At 42.7% G+C, this 15,270-nt stretch overlaps 1 protein-coding gene across 1 annotated transcript in view; it reads right to left on the bottom strand.

Annotated features, from left to right (window-relative positions):
• The window catches only part of LOC144500054 (coiled-coil domain-containing protein 138-like), a 101,609-nt gene that overhangs the window by 12,344 nt on the left and 73,995 nt on the right, over nucleotides 1-15,270 (bottom strand). Inside the window, exons 11-12 of the mRNA XM_078222816.1 lie at nucleotides 9,181-9,300; nucleotides 5,091-5,277 (exon numbers count right to left, since the gene is read on the bottom strand). Coding sequence (XP_078078942.1) covers nucleotides 5,091-5,277; nucleotides 9,181-9,300 — 307 coding nt within the window. The remainder of the gene's footprint in view (nucleotides 1-5,090; nucleotides 5,278-9,180; nucleotides 9,301-15,270) is intronic.

Raw genomic sequence — 15,270 nt, 5'->3', positions numbered from 1 at the left:
TCCAACTGCCCACATCCCTATATACCAATCTTATCCATGTAACTATCTAAATGCTTTTAAAAAGACAAAATTGTACCCGCCTCTACTACTACCTCTGGCAGCCTGTTCCAGACACTCACCACCCTGTGTGTGAAAAAATTGCCCCTCTGGACACTTTTGTATCTCTCCCCTCTCACCTTAAACCTATGCCCTCTAGTTTTAGACTCCCCTACCTTTGGGAAAAGATATTGACATCTACCTTATCTATGCCCCTCATTATTTTATAGACCTCTATAAAGGTCACCCCTCAGCCTCCTACACTCAAGAAAAAAATCCCAGTCTATTCAGCCTCTCCTTATAACTCAATCCATCAAGTCCCGATTGCATCCTAGTAAATCTTTTCTGCACTCTTTCTACTTTCATAGAATCATAGAAACCCTACAGTACAGAAAGAGGCCATTCGGCCCATCGAGCCCGCACCGACCACAATCCCACCCAGTCCCTACCCCCATATCCCTACATATTTTACCCGCTAATCCCTCTAATCTACACATCCCAGGACACTAAGGGGCAATTTTAGCATAGCCAATCAACCTAACCCGCACATCTTTGGACTGTGGGAGGAAACCCACGCAGACACGAGGAGAATGTGCAAACTCCACACAGACAGTGACCCAAGCCGGGAATCGAACCCAGGTCCCTGGAGCTGTGAAGCAGCAGTGCTAACCACTGTGCTACGGTGCCGCCCATACTTTAATAATATCCTTTCTATGATAGGGTGACCAGAACTGCACAGAGTATTCCCAGTGTTGCCTTACCAACGTCTTTCACAACTTCAACAAGACGCCCCAACTCCTGTATTCAATGTTCTGACCGATGAAACCAAGCATGCCGAATGCCTTCTTCATCACTCTGTCCACCTGAGACTCCTACTTTCAAGGAGCTATGAACATGTACCCCTCGATCTCTTTGTTCTGTAACTCTCCCCAACGCCCTACCATTAACTGAGTAAGTCCTGCCCTGGTTCAATCTACCAAAATGCATCGCCTTGCATTTGTCTAAATTAAACTCCATCTGCCATTCGTCAGCCCACTGGTCCAATTGATCAAGATCCCGTTGCAATCGGAGATAACTTTCTTCACTGTCCACTATGCCACCAATCTTGGTGTCATCTGCAAACTTACTAACCATGCCTCCTATATTCTCATCCAAATCATTAATATAAATGACAAATAACAGTGGGCCCAGCACTGATCCCTGAGGCACACCGCTGGTCACAGGCCTCCAGTTTGAAAAACAACTCTCTACAACCACCCTCTGGCTTCTGTCAAGAAGCCAATTTTATATCCATTTAGATACTTCACCCTGGATCCCGTGAGATTTAACTTCATGCAACAACCTACCATACGGTATCTTGTCAAAGGCCTTGCTAAAGTCCATGTAGACAACATCAACTGCACTGCCCTCATCTACCTTCTTGGTTACCCCTTCAAAAACCTCAATCAAATTTGAGAGACCTGATTTTCCACTCACAAAGCCATGCTGACTGTCCCTAATCAGTCCTTGCGTCTCTAAATGCCTGTAGATCCTGTCTCTCAAAATACCTTCCAACAACTTACCCACCACGGATGTGAGGCTCACTGGCCTGTAGTTCCCAAGCTTTTCCCTGCAGCCCTTTTTAAACAAAGGCACATTTGCCACTCTCCAATCTTCAGACACCTCACCCGTGACTATCGATGATCATAATGACTATAATGTTCATGTTACTGATGAGATACTTAAAATATTAGTTTAAAAGGAGACCCAAAACATTCATCTGTCTTTTTCCCTTAACAATGTTGATGGAACAGCTATGCATTGCCTGTATTTTCTAATTTTGTTTCAGTAAAGAAATTGGATTGCTTCAGCAGACTGACCATTTCTTACTGGTTGACTTACTCTTGTTGTTTGGTTAACGCTTAGATCTGGCTTCCTATTTAACCACCTGTTCAATTCTGCACACTGGATGAAAAAAAACAGCAGAGAAACTGTTGTAGCCAACATTGGACAACATTCAGGCTTAGGCTAATAAATAGCAAGTAACATTCATACCACAGAGAGAGGCAATGACCATCGTCAACAAGAGAGAATCTAACCAAGATAAAGGCAAAATATTGCAGATGCTGGAATCTAAAACAAAAACAGAAAATGCTAGAAAATCTCAGCAGGTCTGACAGCATCTGTGGAGAAAGAATAGAGCCAATGTTGAGTCTGGATGATCCTTCGTAAAAGCAGAAGAGAAGGAAGATGATTTGTATTGTGAGGGTGGGGGGTGGCTGTAATTGATAGGACTGGCACGGACAAAAAGACAAAGGGAATGTAAATGGTGATGATAAAGACTGAAAATGGTGCTTAGAGGTACAAGATCTCTTGTTTCCCAGCTTGTTTTCCAACCCCCACATCCCTCAGGTTGTCCTTTGACACTTTGCACCTGTGTTCTGCCATTCACACATTCCGATCTCTTAACGGACACTCTTAGCACCAGTTTGGGAAACCCTGGTTTACGATATATAGCCAATAGGTTCTGCCCTGTTTTTCTTGAAAAGATGCCAGTGGGCCTTCACCTTGAACTATTTATTGCAGTCCTAGGTGCAGGAAGGAAATTTCAGTATATTGATGACAAAAGAATGAAGCTACAGTCATGTTTTTGTTATCTGGCATGCTTTGGGATTAGGTTGTGCCTGTTAATCAAAAATGCTGATTAATGTGGAGCTACGTTACTCTGGATAGAAAAGTGCTGCTCTATCTTTAAGTGATTGAGGGGAGCGGGGAAGCAGCTGGGCAGCTAAGGGCCCCAGCACAGCAGAGCATCACACTAAAATCAGAGCCAAACAGATCACCACCACATTTAAAGGCTAAGCTGAAAAGAAACTCTCACTGGTTTGGATACACAGCTCGAGGTACAAAATCCATATGTTCACTCCAAGTGGATGTGACAGTACAATGCCATGTGAACAACTGCATTCATTGTTAAATTATAAAATGCATGTTATGTTATTGCAGTGTGCCCAGGAATTAGATATTTCTGCCAAATGGAGGATTTTTGACACTGGGATATCGGAAATTTGCCATTGACTCCATTTCCAACCTTCAGACTTAAATAAACATCGAGCTGCCAGTTTCACTGATAGTTGCTCCAAGTGCAACTGCTGCTTCTGACCTTTGGCAGTTCTATGGGTTTCTGGCCGACATTTTTAAAAATTGGAAGTTACAAGGATTGGGGCATATTAGAAATTCTGGTGAATAGAGCATTCCATTTGGTATAATGCCGGATAATACAAAGTTTACTGTATATTGGTTTTGCTGGGGATTAGGGCATTGCGAGTGCAGTTGAGTTGCTTGAGCAGAACGACAGTTGTATAAATTTTGAGTGCAACAAACAAAGAGGATTGATGGATTTTGTTCTGGGAAATGAAGGGGGACAAATAGCTGATACGAGAACAGAAAAAAAATGGAAGATAGCAAGGACAACATTATTAGGTTCAGTGTAAGGACAGAAAAAGATAATGGAGATAAAGTTGTTGGGCTGGAAGCCAGTAAAATTTAGCAGCACATGGTTCTGGCCCAAATTAACCAGGCATAAAGTTAGCAAACAAGTCAATGGATCAGCAGTGGGAAATCTTCAAATGTAAGATGCAAGAATACAAAATAAATATAGGATGGATCAAAGTCTGGTGTGCTACAGAAATTAAAATGAACCGAAACTTTGAAAGGAGACACAAGATTAAAAAGTGCTGATGACACCAAAGTAAATCATGATAGAAAGTACAGCAGAGAAGTGGAATGAGATTAGAAAAGCTGGAAATAAATCAGAAAATTCCAGCAGATGAAAGGTTGGGGGGCTGTATAACATATAAAAATAAAAGAAAATTGAGGAGTACAGCTGCTCAGGAATGAGAGAGGAAATTTAGCTGTGGAGGATGAACTGTGGCAGAAATATTAAATAAATATTTTCCCAAGTTTTTTTTTACAAATGACAATGCCTCAGAGACCTCTTTTAAGATATTTCTTAAAATCCAAATCTTTGGCCAAGGCTTCTTATTTCTCTTTTTTTGGCTCAATGCTAATTTCTCTTACACATCCACAAAGTGGCTCACAGTGTTCTTCTAAGTTAAAGACACTGTATAATGCAAGCAGTTGATGTTATAATTCCTTGAATATGCAGTTAGATAATATTTTTAAAAACCAATAGCATTTTAAATCTAATATTTAGGAATATAGAGTGCAAGAGTAAAATAACACATTTGCACAGATGTTGGTTAAGCCGCAGTTTCAAGTATAGCATTCAGTTTTGGGCACCTACAATGGAATGCGCATTAAAGCCATGAGGCATGTTCAACATACATCCAACAGTATAATGCCAGGAATGGAAAATTATAGTTATTAAGAGAGACTTAAGATACTGAGAAGGTTAAGAGGAGATTTAAAAGAGGTTTTCAAAATTATGAAGAATTTTAATAGAGTGAATAATTTGGTTGGGGAGTCAGCAATTAAAGATCAATTTAAAACTAACAGAGAATGAGGAGAGGGGTTAGGAGAAATGTGTACACAGCAGTGGTGAGAACACAAAGCACTTTTCCCAAAGGAACTGGTCGTGGCAGAGACCATTGCAATCTTTAAGAGAAAATGTAATATATTCCTAAATCAGAGTAAGATCCATGCCTATGTGGAAAGGTAAGGGTTTAGAATGTTTTGGGTTACCCGTGCAATCAGCTTCCATGGATACAATACCCTAAATGACCTCCTTCTGTGCTATCAACCTTTATGTTTCCAAGTGATTTTTCCCCCTAAAATATTCTAAATATTGAATTTAAATTACTATATTAAGCCTTGTATTGAAAATAGTAAGTCAGAACCTGAAATTCCTAGTAGTGTCTCTGGTTTAATGCTCCTTCCATGGTGGAGTGCCCAAAATTGAATGCTATACTTGAAATTGTGGCTTAACCAACATCTGGTTTAGGGATCTTGCAATTGTACCTGAAGCAAGACAGAATTTGTGCTTTCATCTGTAGATAACTTAGCAAGTTATAAAAATAAATCAAATTCAATTGTAGTTAAAAGTTTCTGCGCACCTTGTGTAATTGTTTTGAGGATGCTGAGAGATGATAAAAAACGGACATTAAGGTCAGAGCTCCTGAAGAAAGCAGATGCCTTAGATTTGGTTTCTGCAACTGACTGCGAAGGATTCTCCTGCACTACCTGGGTCATGGTTCCTCGGAACAGTTCTTCTCCTAGTCTTCGCAAAGTTGAAGTAATCTTCTGGAGTAAAGTTTCAATTATAACAAATCACTGTATCGTTGCTAGTAACTATATCATGACTGGCTTTTTAAATTGAAAGTAGTAAAAACAAATGTTCAAATTTATCAAATAGAATGAACTACACCAACTAAAGTAAAGTTTATTTATTAGTCACAAGTAAGGCTTACATTAACACTGCAATGAAGTTACTGTGAAATTCCCCTAATCGCCACACTATGGCACCTGTTCGGGTCAAAGCACCTAACCAGCACGTCTTTTAGACTGTGGGAGGAAATCGGAGCACCCGGAGGAAACACACACAGACACAGGAGAACGTGTAAACTCCACACAGACAGTGACCCAAGCCAGGAATCGAACCCGGATCCCTGGTGCTGTGAGGCAGCAGTGCTAACCACTGTGCCACCCCCTAAGTATTCAATCCACAATCATTTTAAGAGAGAAATTTTTTTTGTAACATCAGATCAAAAGTAATGTTTTATACTAGCAAACTCTCTTTGGAATAAACATTTGCAGCATAATTACGTTTTTATTGTAACACAGGAACAGGAGAAGGTCATTTAGCCCAGTTGCCCTATTCAATGAATTCATGACTGATCTGTGACATGACTTCCAGTGAGGGATGCTGGCAGGCTATTTAGCCTGTCTAAAGCACATTGTGACTGTGGGGCAGAGTGGCATGGAACAAGTTGGTTCCATGCCGACTTTGCTTCTGAGGTGGTGAGCTGTCCACCTCCATTATTTGCAGCGTTATATCTCAGCAAAAGCTCTCAATTAGCCTCGCACTCAGGTGACATGTATATTGTTTTAACTGTTGGTTATTTAACATGTGGAGATGCCGGCGTTGGACTGGGGTAAGCACAGTAAAAAGTCTCACAACACCAGGTTAAAGTCCAACAGGTTTATTTGGTAGCAAATACCACAAGCTTTCGGAGCACTGCTCCTTCGTCAGATGGAGTGGAAATCTGCTCTCAAACAGTGCACAGACACAGAAATCAAGTTACAGAATACTAATTCGAATGCGAATCTCTAAAGCCAGCCAGGTCTTAAAGGTACAGACAATGTGGGTGGAGGGAGCATTCAACACAGGTTAAAGAGATGTGTATTGTCTCCAGACAGAACAGCTAGTGAGATTCTACAAGCCCAGGAGGCAAGCTGTGGGGGTTATGATAATGTGACATAAATCCAACATCCCGGTTTAGGCCGTCCTCATGTGTGCGGAACTTGGCTATCAGTTTCTGCTCAGCGACTCTGCGCTGTCATGTATCGTGAAGGCCGCCTTGGAGAACGCTTACCTGAGGATCAACAGTCTTGCCTGGTGATTGTCGAGCGGTGTTCATTCATCCGTTGTCGTAGCGTCTGCATGGTTTCCCCAATGTACCATGCCTCGGGTCATCCTTTCCTGCAGCGTATCAGGTAGACAACGTTGGCCGAGTTGCAAGAGTAGGTACCGTGTACCTGGTAGATGGTGTTCTCACGTGAGATGATGGCATCCGTGTCAATGATCCGGCACGTCTTGCAGAGGTTGCTGTGGCAGGGTTGTGTGGTGTCGTGGTCACTGTTCTCCTGAAGGCTGGGTAGTTTGCTGCGGACAATGGTCTGTTTGAGGTTGCGTGGTCGTTTGAAGGCAAGAAGTGGGGGTGTGGGGATGGCCTTGGCGAGATGTTCGTCTTCATCAATGACATGTTGAAGGCTCCGGAGGAGATGCCGTAGCTTCTCCGCTCCGGGGAAGTACTGGACGACGAAGGGTACTCTGTCCACCGTGTCCCGTGTTTGTCTTCTGAGGAGGTCGGCGCGGTTTTTCGCTGTGGCGCGTCGGAACTGTTGATCGATGAGTCGAGCGCCATATCCTGTTCTTATGAGGGCATCTTTCAGTGTCTGGAGGTGTCTGTTGCGATCCTCCTCATCCGAGCAGATCCTGTGTATTCGGAGGGCTTGTCCGTAGGGGATGGCTTCTTTTACGTGTTTAGGGTGGAACCTGGAGAAGTGGAGCATCATGAGGTTATCCGTGGGCTTGCGGTACAGTGAGGTGCTGAGGTGACCGTCCTTAATGGAGATGTGTGTGTCCAAGAATGCAACCGATTCCGGAGAGTAGTCCATGGTGAGTCTGATGGTGGGATGGAACTTGTTGATGTCATCATATAGTTGTTTCAGTGATTGCTCACCATGACTCCAAAGGAAGAAAATGTCATCGATGTATCTAGTGTATAGCATCGGTAGAAGGTCCTGTGCGGTGAAGAAGTCTTGTTCGAACCGGAATCGGTTGCATTCTTGGACACACGCATCTCCATTAAGGACGGTCACCTCAGCACCTCACTGTACCGCAAGCCCACGGATAACCTCATGATGCTCCACTTCTCCAGCTTCCACCCTAAACACGTAAAAGAAGCCATCCCCTACGGACAAGCCCTCCGAATAAACAGGATCTGCTCGGATGAGGAGAATCGCAACAGACACCTCCAGACGCTGAAAGATGCCCTCACAAGAACAGGATATGGCGCTCGACTCATCGATCAACAGTTCCGACGCGCCACAGCGAAAAACCGTACCGACCTCCTCAGAAGACAAACACGGGACACGGTGGACAGAGTACCCTTCGTCGTCCAGTACTTCCCCGGAGCGGAGAAGCTACGGCATCTCCTCCGGAGCCTTCAACATGTCATTGATGAAGACGAACATCTCGCCAAGACCATCCCCACACCTCCACTTTTTGCCTTCAAACGACCACGCAACCTCAAACAGACCATTGTCCGCAGCAAACTACCCAGCCTTCAGGAGAACAGTGACCACGACACCACACAACCCTGCCACAGCAACCTCTGCAAGACGTGCCGGATCATCGACACGGATGCCATCATCTCACGTGAGAACACCATCTACCAGGTACACGGTACCTACTCTTGCAACTCGGCCAACGTTGTCTACCTGATACGCTGCAGGAAAGGATGACCCGAGGCATGGTACATTGGGGAAACCATGCAGACGCTACGACAACGGATGAATGAACACCGCTCGACAATCACCAGGCAAGACTGTTGATCCTCAGGTAAGCGTTCTCCAAGGCGGCCTTCACGATACACGACAGCGCAGAGTCGCTGAGCAGAAACTGATAGCCAAGTTCCGCACACATGAGGACGGCCTAAACCGGGATGTTGGATTTATGTCACATTATCAGTAACCCCCACAGCTTGCCTCCTGGGCTTGTAGAATCTCACTAGCTGTTCTGTCTGGAGACAATACACATCTCTTTAACCTGTGTTGAATGCTCCCTCCACCCACATTGTCTGTACCTTTAAGACCTGGCTGGCTTTAGAGATTCGCATTCTAATTAGTATTCTGTAACTTGATTTCTGTGTCTGTGCACTGTTTGAGAGCAGATATCCACTCCATCTGACGAAGGAGCAGTGCTCCGAAAGCTAATGGCATTTGCTACCAAATAAACCTGTTGGACTTTAACCTGGTGTTGTGAGACTTCTTACTGCGGTTATTTAACACCCATGGTACCAGACTATTTTTAGCAACTTTGTTTTACATAAATACACCTTTTTAATCCTGGATTTAAGTTTTCATTCTAATCACATAGTAACTGCATTACGTTTTGGTTCCTGTACTTAGTATGTGTGAAAATTATTCTCGACGTTCTTCCAGAAGTCAGGTGCTAAATAAACTTGGCAATAAATAAAAGCATCCCGAAACAATATTCGACATGGCAAAAACAGTTTATCTACGTGATTTTCAATGTCCTAGGAAAGTATATCAAAATATAATATACAAATAAAATAACAAAACTTCACAAAGGCATGCTGTTTTGAGTTTTTCCTGAAGGTATGGTTTTCAGAATTGTTTATTGAACCTATTGAACCCCACATTGAATCACTGGAAAGAGGAGAACATCTTTATACTTACCTGCATCTTTTCTCTGTCTATATGCATTAAAGCCCAGTAAATAAATTTCACTAATGAGAGCTGCAATTTGATATTTCCAGGTGGCATCAAATGAATTTGTGCTGTGATCAGGGGTAAGATCTGAAATTAATTACATACAGAAGTATAGTTACATTCAGAAAGTATCGCTAGGAAAAAAAACATTGTTTTACCAAAGCAATGCAAAACTTAGCATCGAGCTCCACTTAAAGTTATTTTAAAACCATTTAATTTACCATTACAGAAGGACAACAACACAAATCGTCAATCAGCCCACTGTACCTGTGCCGGGTCTTTGAAAGAGCTATTCAATTAGTCTCATTCCCCATAGCACTGCAAGATTTTCCCTTAAAAGTATTTATGCAATTCCCTTTGAAAGTCATTATTGAATCTGCTTCCAAGCCCTTTAAGGTAATGCAGACCAGATCACAACTCTCTACATAAATTTTGTTTCCCTCAAATAACCGGAGTTCTTTTGTCAGTTCCCATAAGCTTGTGGCCTCTGATTATCAACCATTCTGCCACTGAAAACTGTTTTTGTTTATTTATTTAGGATTAGCCAAAGTCAACATGTATTTATGAAAGAGAAATCATGTTTGACAAACCTACTAAAGTTTTTTGAGGACATAACTAGTAGGATGGACATGGGAGAATCAGTGGATGTGGTGTATCGAGATTATTAGGAAGCTTTTGATCAAATGCCACATAAGAGGTTAGTGTGCAAAATTAAAGCATGTGGGATTGGGGTAATACATTGGCATGAGTTGAGAATTGGTTAGCAGATAGGACAGTAAGAAGTCTCACAACACCAGGTTAAAGTCCAACAGGTTTATTTGGTAGCAAATACCATCAGGTGGACAATGGTATTTGCTACCAAATAAACCTGTTGGACTTTAACCTGGTGTTGTGAGACTTCTTACTGTGCTTACCCCAGTCCAACGCCGGCATCTCCACATCATAGCAGATAGGAAACAGGGATTAGGAATAAATGGGTCTTTTCCAAAATGCTAAGTGTGACTAGTGGGGTACCATAACATTAGTGCTTGGGCTCCTGCTATTTACAGTTTGTATCAATGATTTGGATGAGAACCAAAGGTAATATTTTCAAGTTTGCTGATGGCACAAAACTAGGTGGGAATGTGAATAATGAGAAGGATGTAACAAGGCTTCACGGCAATTTAGACAGATTTACTAGGATGCTACTGGGACTTGGTTTTGATTTAGAAGGAGAGGCTGGATAGACTGGGACTTTTTTCCTGTGGAGCGTAGGAGGCTTAGACAGTTGAGTGTGTGGGCAAATACATGGCAGATGCAGTATAAACATGGATAAGTGTGAAGTCTGCCTTGCCCATCAGGCCTCTTGCATTAAATGCAGTTTAATTCAGGCTTCTCTCGCTGTCTGCCCTGCTCTTTCCTGACCTGTTGAGTACTAGGATTACTGACACTGCCTTTACTATTTAACATGCTCTCTTTAACTTCCGTGCTGTCCTCAACCTTCTCTTCTGTCTCCCTACTGCTTTGGGTCCCATCCCCTGCCAAACTAGTTTAAGCCCTCCCAAGTGGTTCTGGCAAATCTCTCCGCCAGGATATTAGTCCCCCTCCAGTTCAGGTGTAACCCGTCCCTCTTTTCCAGTCACTCCTGCTCCAGACGAGATCCCAAATGATCTACAAATCGAAATCCCTGTTGCCTGCATCAGCTCTCAAGCCATGCATTCATCTGCCTAATCTTCCTATTCTTCACCTAAGAAAGGATATTCTTGCCAAAAAGGGAGTGCAGCAAAGGTTCACTAGACTGATTGCAGTGGTGGCAGGATTGCCTCATGAGGAGATATTGCATCAACCAGGAATATAAAATGAGAAGGGATCGCATTGAAACGTATAAAATTCTGACAAGGCTGAACATACAGGATGCAGAGATGATGTTCCCCTTGATTGGGGGGGGGGGGGGGGGGGTCTAGAACAAGGGGTCACAGTCTCAGGACAAGGGATAGGCCATTTAGGACTGAGAGGAGGAGATTTTCTTTTACTCACAGGCCGCTGAACCTGTGGAATTCCCTACTACAGAAGGCTGTGGAGGCCAAGTCATTGAACATATTTAAGGAAGAAATAGATAAGATTTCTAGATGCTAAAAGCATCAAGGGTGGGGGAGGGAGCAGAGATATAGCATTGCGATAGAGGATCAGCTATGGTCATATTGAATGGTGTGTAGGCTCGAGGGGTCAAATAGCCTACTTCTGCTCCTATTTTCTATTCCATCGAAACCGGTCATGATTTTGAGCACCTACATCAAATCTCCCCTTAACATTCTCTGCTCCAAGTGGAGCAATCCCAGTTTCTCTAATTTCTCCATATAACTAAAGTTTTTCATTCTTAATAGCATTCAAGTAAAATCAGTCCTGTACCCTAACAAAGGTCTTGACATCTTTGTAAAGTGTGGTGCGCCAAATTAGTTGTAATACTCTAGCTGGGGTCTAACCTTGGTTTTATAAAGTTTTAGCATAAATTCCTTGTTTTAGTACTCTTGGTCTTTATTTCTAAAACCAAGAATTCAGCGTGGCTAAATATATTTTTCAGCTTGCCCTGCCAATTTCAAAAACTTGATTACTTACTGAAGTCTCACTGTTCTTGCACTCCCCAAAAATTGCACAATTTAGTTTATATTGGCTCGCTTCATTCTCCCTATCAAAAGGAATCACATTCCATGTTCCTGTGTTAGATTTGATCTGCCAAGCATCTGTCAATTTCAAAGTCTGTCAATGTTGTCTTGAAGTATTACTGCCTTTCTCCTCGTTTATAACATTTCCACATTTCATGTCATCTGTGATTTTTCAAATGATGCTCTGTATACCTAGATTGGAGGTCCATATGTCAAAAAGAGATGTCCCAACACCAACCCATGGAAAATACCACTGCACACTTCTCTGCAGTCTGAAAAACAACCTTGCGCCACTTATCTACGAAACTACTTAACCACACAACCACTGCTCTTTTAATCCCATAGGTTTCCATTTGGGGATGGATTTTGGGATAAACAGCAAAGTGACAGTGTTCACAAATGGCCTTAAAGAAAGCCGTGCATAAAGATCTATTTATGTCAATGGCATGGATTTCCTCTTTCTCGACAGCAGATTAAATCTAGCATCATATCTTGGGGCCTCCAAGTGTCCAGTAGCAATGTTGTCACCAAGCGCAAGAAGCAATCACACTGATGTATTAAAACAGACAGCAAGCCAGGAATTTAAAAGCATTGATGATCCTTCAATTTTAATTTTCAGAAAAATAAAAGATTATGGCTCCATTAAGATAGAAGAAGTTAAAATATCTTGGGCAAACTTTCTAAAAAAATGTTTTAAATGTGTAATTTATCATGGGGAAATATAAAATTAGGTTTCCGGGCCAACGAGGGTGTTTAGAAGTAATTATGAAGATTCAATTTTCAAAGATTTTTACTGCAAGACTGAGCATAAAAGTAGATGTTTACATCAATCCACTGAATAGTAAGGGACAGAACCAGAGGTAGGGATGGAGGAAATGCACTCCACAACATCATCTGGAGAAGCGCAGAAGCACTGACAGAAATGTCTGGTTTCCTACATTATTCTGCACATGTGCAGACTTCAGAAGATGTTTTCAGTTTTGATGAAGTATTGTTGATGGTTTCACCAATACTACCACAGCAAAGGTAACCTTTTGCTTACAAGTCCTAACAACAGTACATTATCAAATACCTTTGGAAAATCTATACTATAACATCCCCCGCACCTTCATCAATCCTCTCCAAATCAAAATTTGTTAAGCTTGTTTTTCTGTAAACAGATTCTTGCTGACTTTCATTGATTAATCATACTTTCCAAGTGTCAATTAATTTTGTCCCAGAATATGATTCTTAGAAATTTCCCCATCACCAACTTTAGATTTGCTGGCCCATAGTGCCCGGATTCATCCTTCTCCATTTCTTTTGAACAGGGGTGTAACATTTTTCACCCTCCCAGAACTTATAATAAAGGATAAGATGATCATGGATCAGTTTGCTGTACTGGAACAGCTTGGTTAGGGGTGCAGCCAGTACAGCTACACTACTAATGTCTACCTGCAATGTAGAAAATTGCATAGGTATGCCCAATCCACAAAAAAGCAGGATAAATCCATTGCAGCCAGTTACCACCTCAATTAACCTTTTGATCATTAACAAAGTGATGTAAGATGGTTAGTGTTGTTGGAGGCCAATCATCTCAATCCAAGGACATCATTACAGAAGCTCTTCTTAGCTGTGTTGAGGCCGAGCAGCTTATTCATCAATTACTTTCTCTCCAACAGGAGGTTGGAAGCAGGAATGTTTGTTGATGATTGCACTGCCAGTTCTGGAGCACAAGTATTCCAGCAGCACGTAAATATGCGAGGTTGTGGGAATAGGGCCTGTGTGGGATTGTGGTTGGTGCAGACTCGATGAGCCAAATGGCCTCCATCTGCACTGTAGGCTTCTATATTCTTGATGGAAGGTGATCAGGGTCCATTGCCTTTGCAGTGTCCAATACCATCAGCCATTTCCTGATATCATGTGGAGTGAATTGTATTGGCTTAAAATTGGCACCTGTGATGCTGGGGACCCGAGGAAGAGGCTGAAATGGAATATACTCAGCCCTTCTATCTGATGATTGTTGCAAATTTCCTTTGCACTGATGTGTTGGGCCTTCTCATCATTGAGGATGGGGATATTTGTGGAGACTCTGCTTCTGTTAGTTGTTCAATGCTCAGTACCATTCATACGGCACGGTAGCACAGTGGTTAGCACTGCTGCTTCACAGCTCCAGGGACCTGGGTTCGATTCCCGGCTTGGGTCACTGTCTGTGTGGAGTTTGCACATTCTCCTCGTGTCTGCGTGGGTTTCCTCCGGGTGCTCCGGTTTCCTCCCACAGTCCAAAGGTGTGTGGGTTAGGTTGATTGGCTATGCTAAAATTGCCCCTTAGTGTCCTGAGATGTGTAGGTTAGAGGGATTAGCGGGTAACTGTGTAGGGATATGGGAGTAGAGCCTGGGTGGGATTGTGGTCGGTGCAGACTTGATGGGCCAAATGGCCTGTTTCTGCACTGTAGGGTTTCTATGATTCTTCTATAACTGGACTGCAGAGCCTTGATTGATTTGTTGGTTGTGGGATCACTTTGCTCTACCTACTGAATGCTGCTTTGCTGTTTGACATGCTAGTAGTCCTGTGCTATAACTTCAACTGGTTGGTACCTCATTCTTAGGTATGCCCAGTGCTGCTCCTGACATGCCCTCCTGCACTCTTCATTAAACCAGGGTTGATGCCTTGTCTTAATAATGATAGGGTGAGGGATAAGCCAACCCATGAGGTTACACATTATGGTCAAATAGTCATAGCGCCTCATGGATGTCCAATTTTGAGTTGTTAGATCTGTTCTGAATTTATCTTATTTCACATGAAGTTTGTGCCAGACAACACAATAGAGAGTTTCTCAGTGTGAAGATTGGACTTTGTCTTTACAAAGACTACGTGATGGTCATTGCAACCTATACTGTCATGGACAGACATATCATTGACGGGTAGATTGGCAAGGATGAGGTCTAGTAGGTTTTTCCTTCATTGGTTCAGCGAGTACCTGCTGCAGGTCTAATCTGGCAGATATTTCTTTCAGGACTCAGCCAACTTGTTCAGGAGTGGCGTTACCAAACCATTGCTGGTGATGGACTTTAAAATCCCTCACACAGAATATATTCTGCATCCTTGCCACCCTCAGTGCTTCTTCCATTTGGTGTTCAACTTGGAGTAGTAATGATTCATCAGCTCGGAGGGCAACAGGTGGTATTCAGTAGCAGGTCACCTTGCCCAGTTTGACCTGCTGCCATGAGACCTCATGAGGTCTGGAGTCAATGATGAGGACTCCCAAGAAACTCCCTCCCAACTTATACCACTGCACCACCAACTCTGCTGGGTCTGACAGAATTCCCACTCACCTGAAGAAGGGGCTTAGAGCTTCGAAAGCTTGTGTGGCTTTTGCTACCAAATAAACCGGTTGGACTTTAACCTGGTGTTGTTAAACTTCTTACTGTGTTT

Source organism: Mustelus asterias, chromosome 10 (assembly GCF_964213995.1).
Source record: "Mustelus asterias chromosome 10, sMusAst1.hap1.1, whole genome shotgun sequence".
NCBI lineage: Eukaryota > Metazoa > Chordata > Chondrichthyes > Carcharhiniformes > Triakidae > Mustelus > Mustelus asterias.
This window is presented reverse-complemented; position numbering and strand designations above follow the sequence as displayed.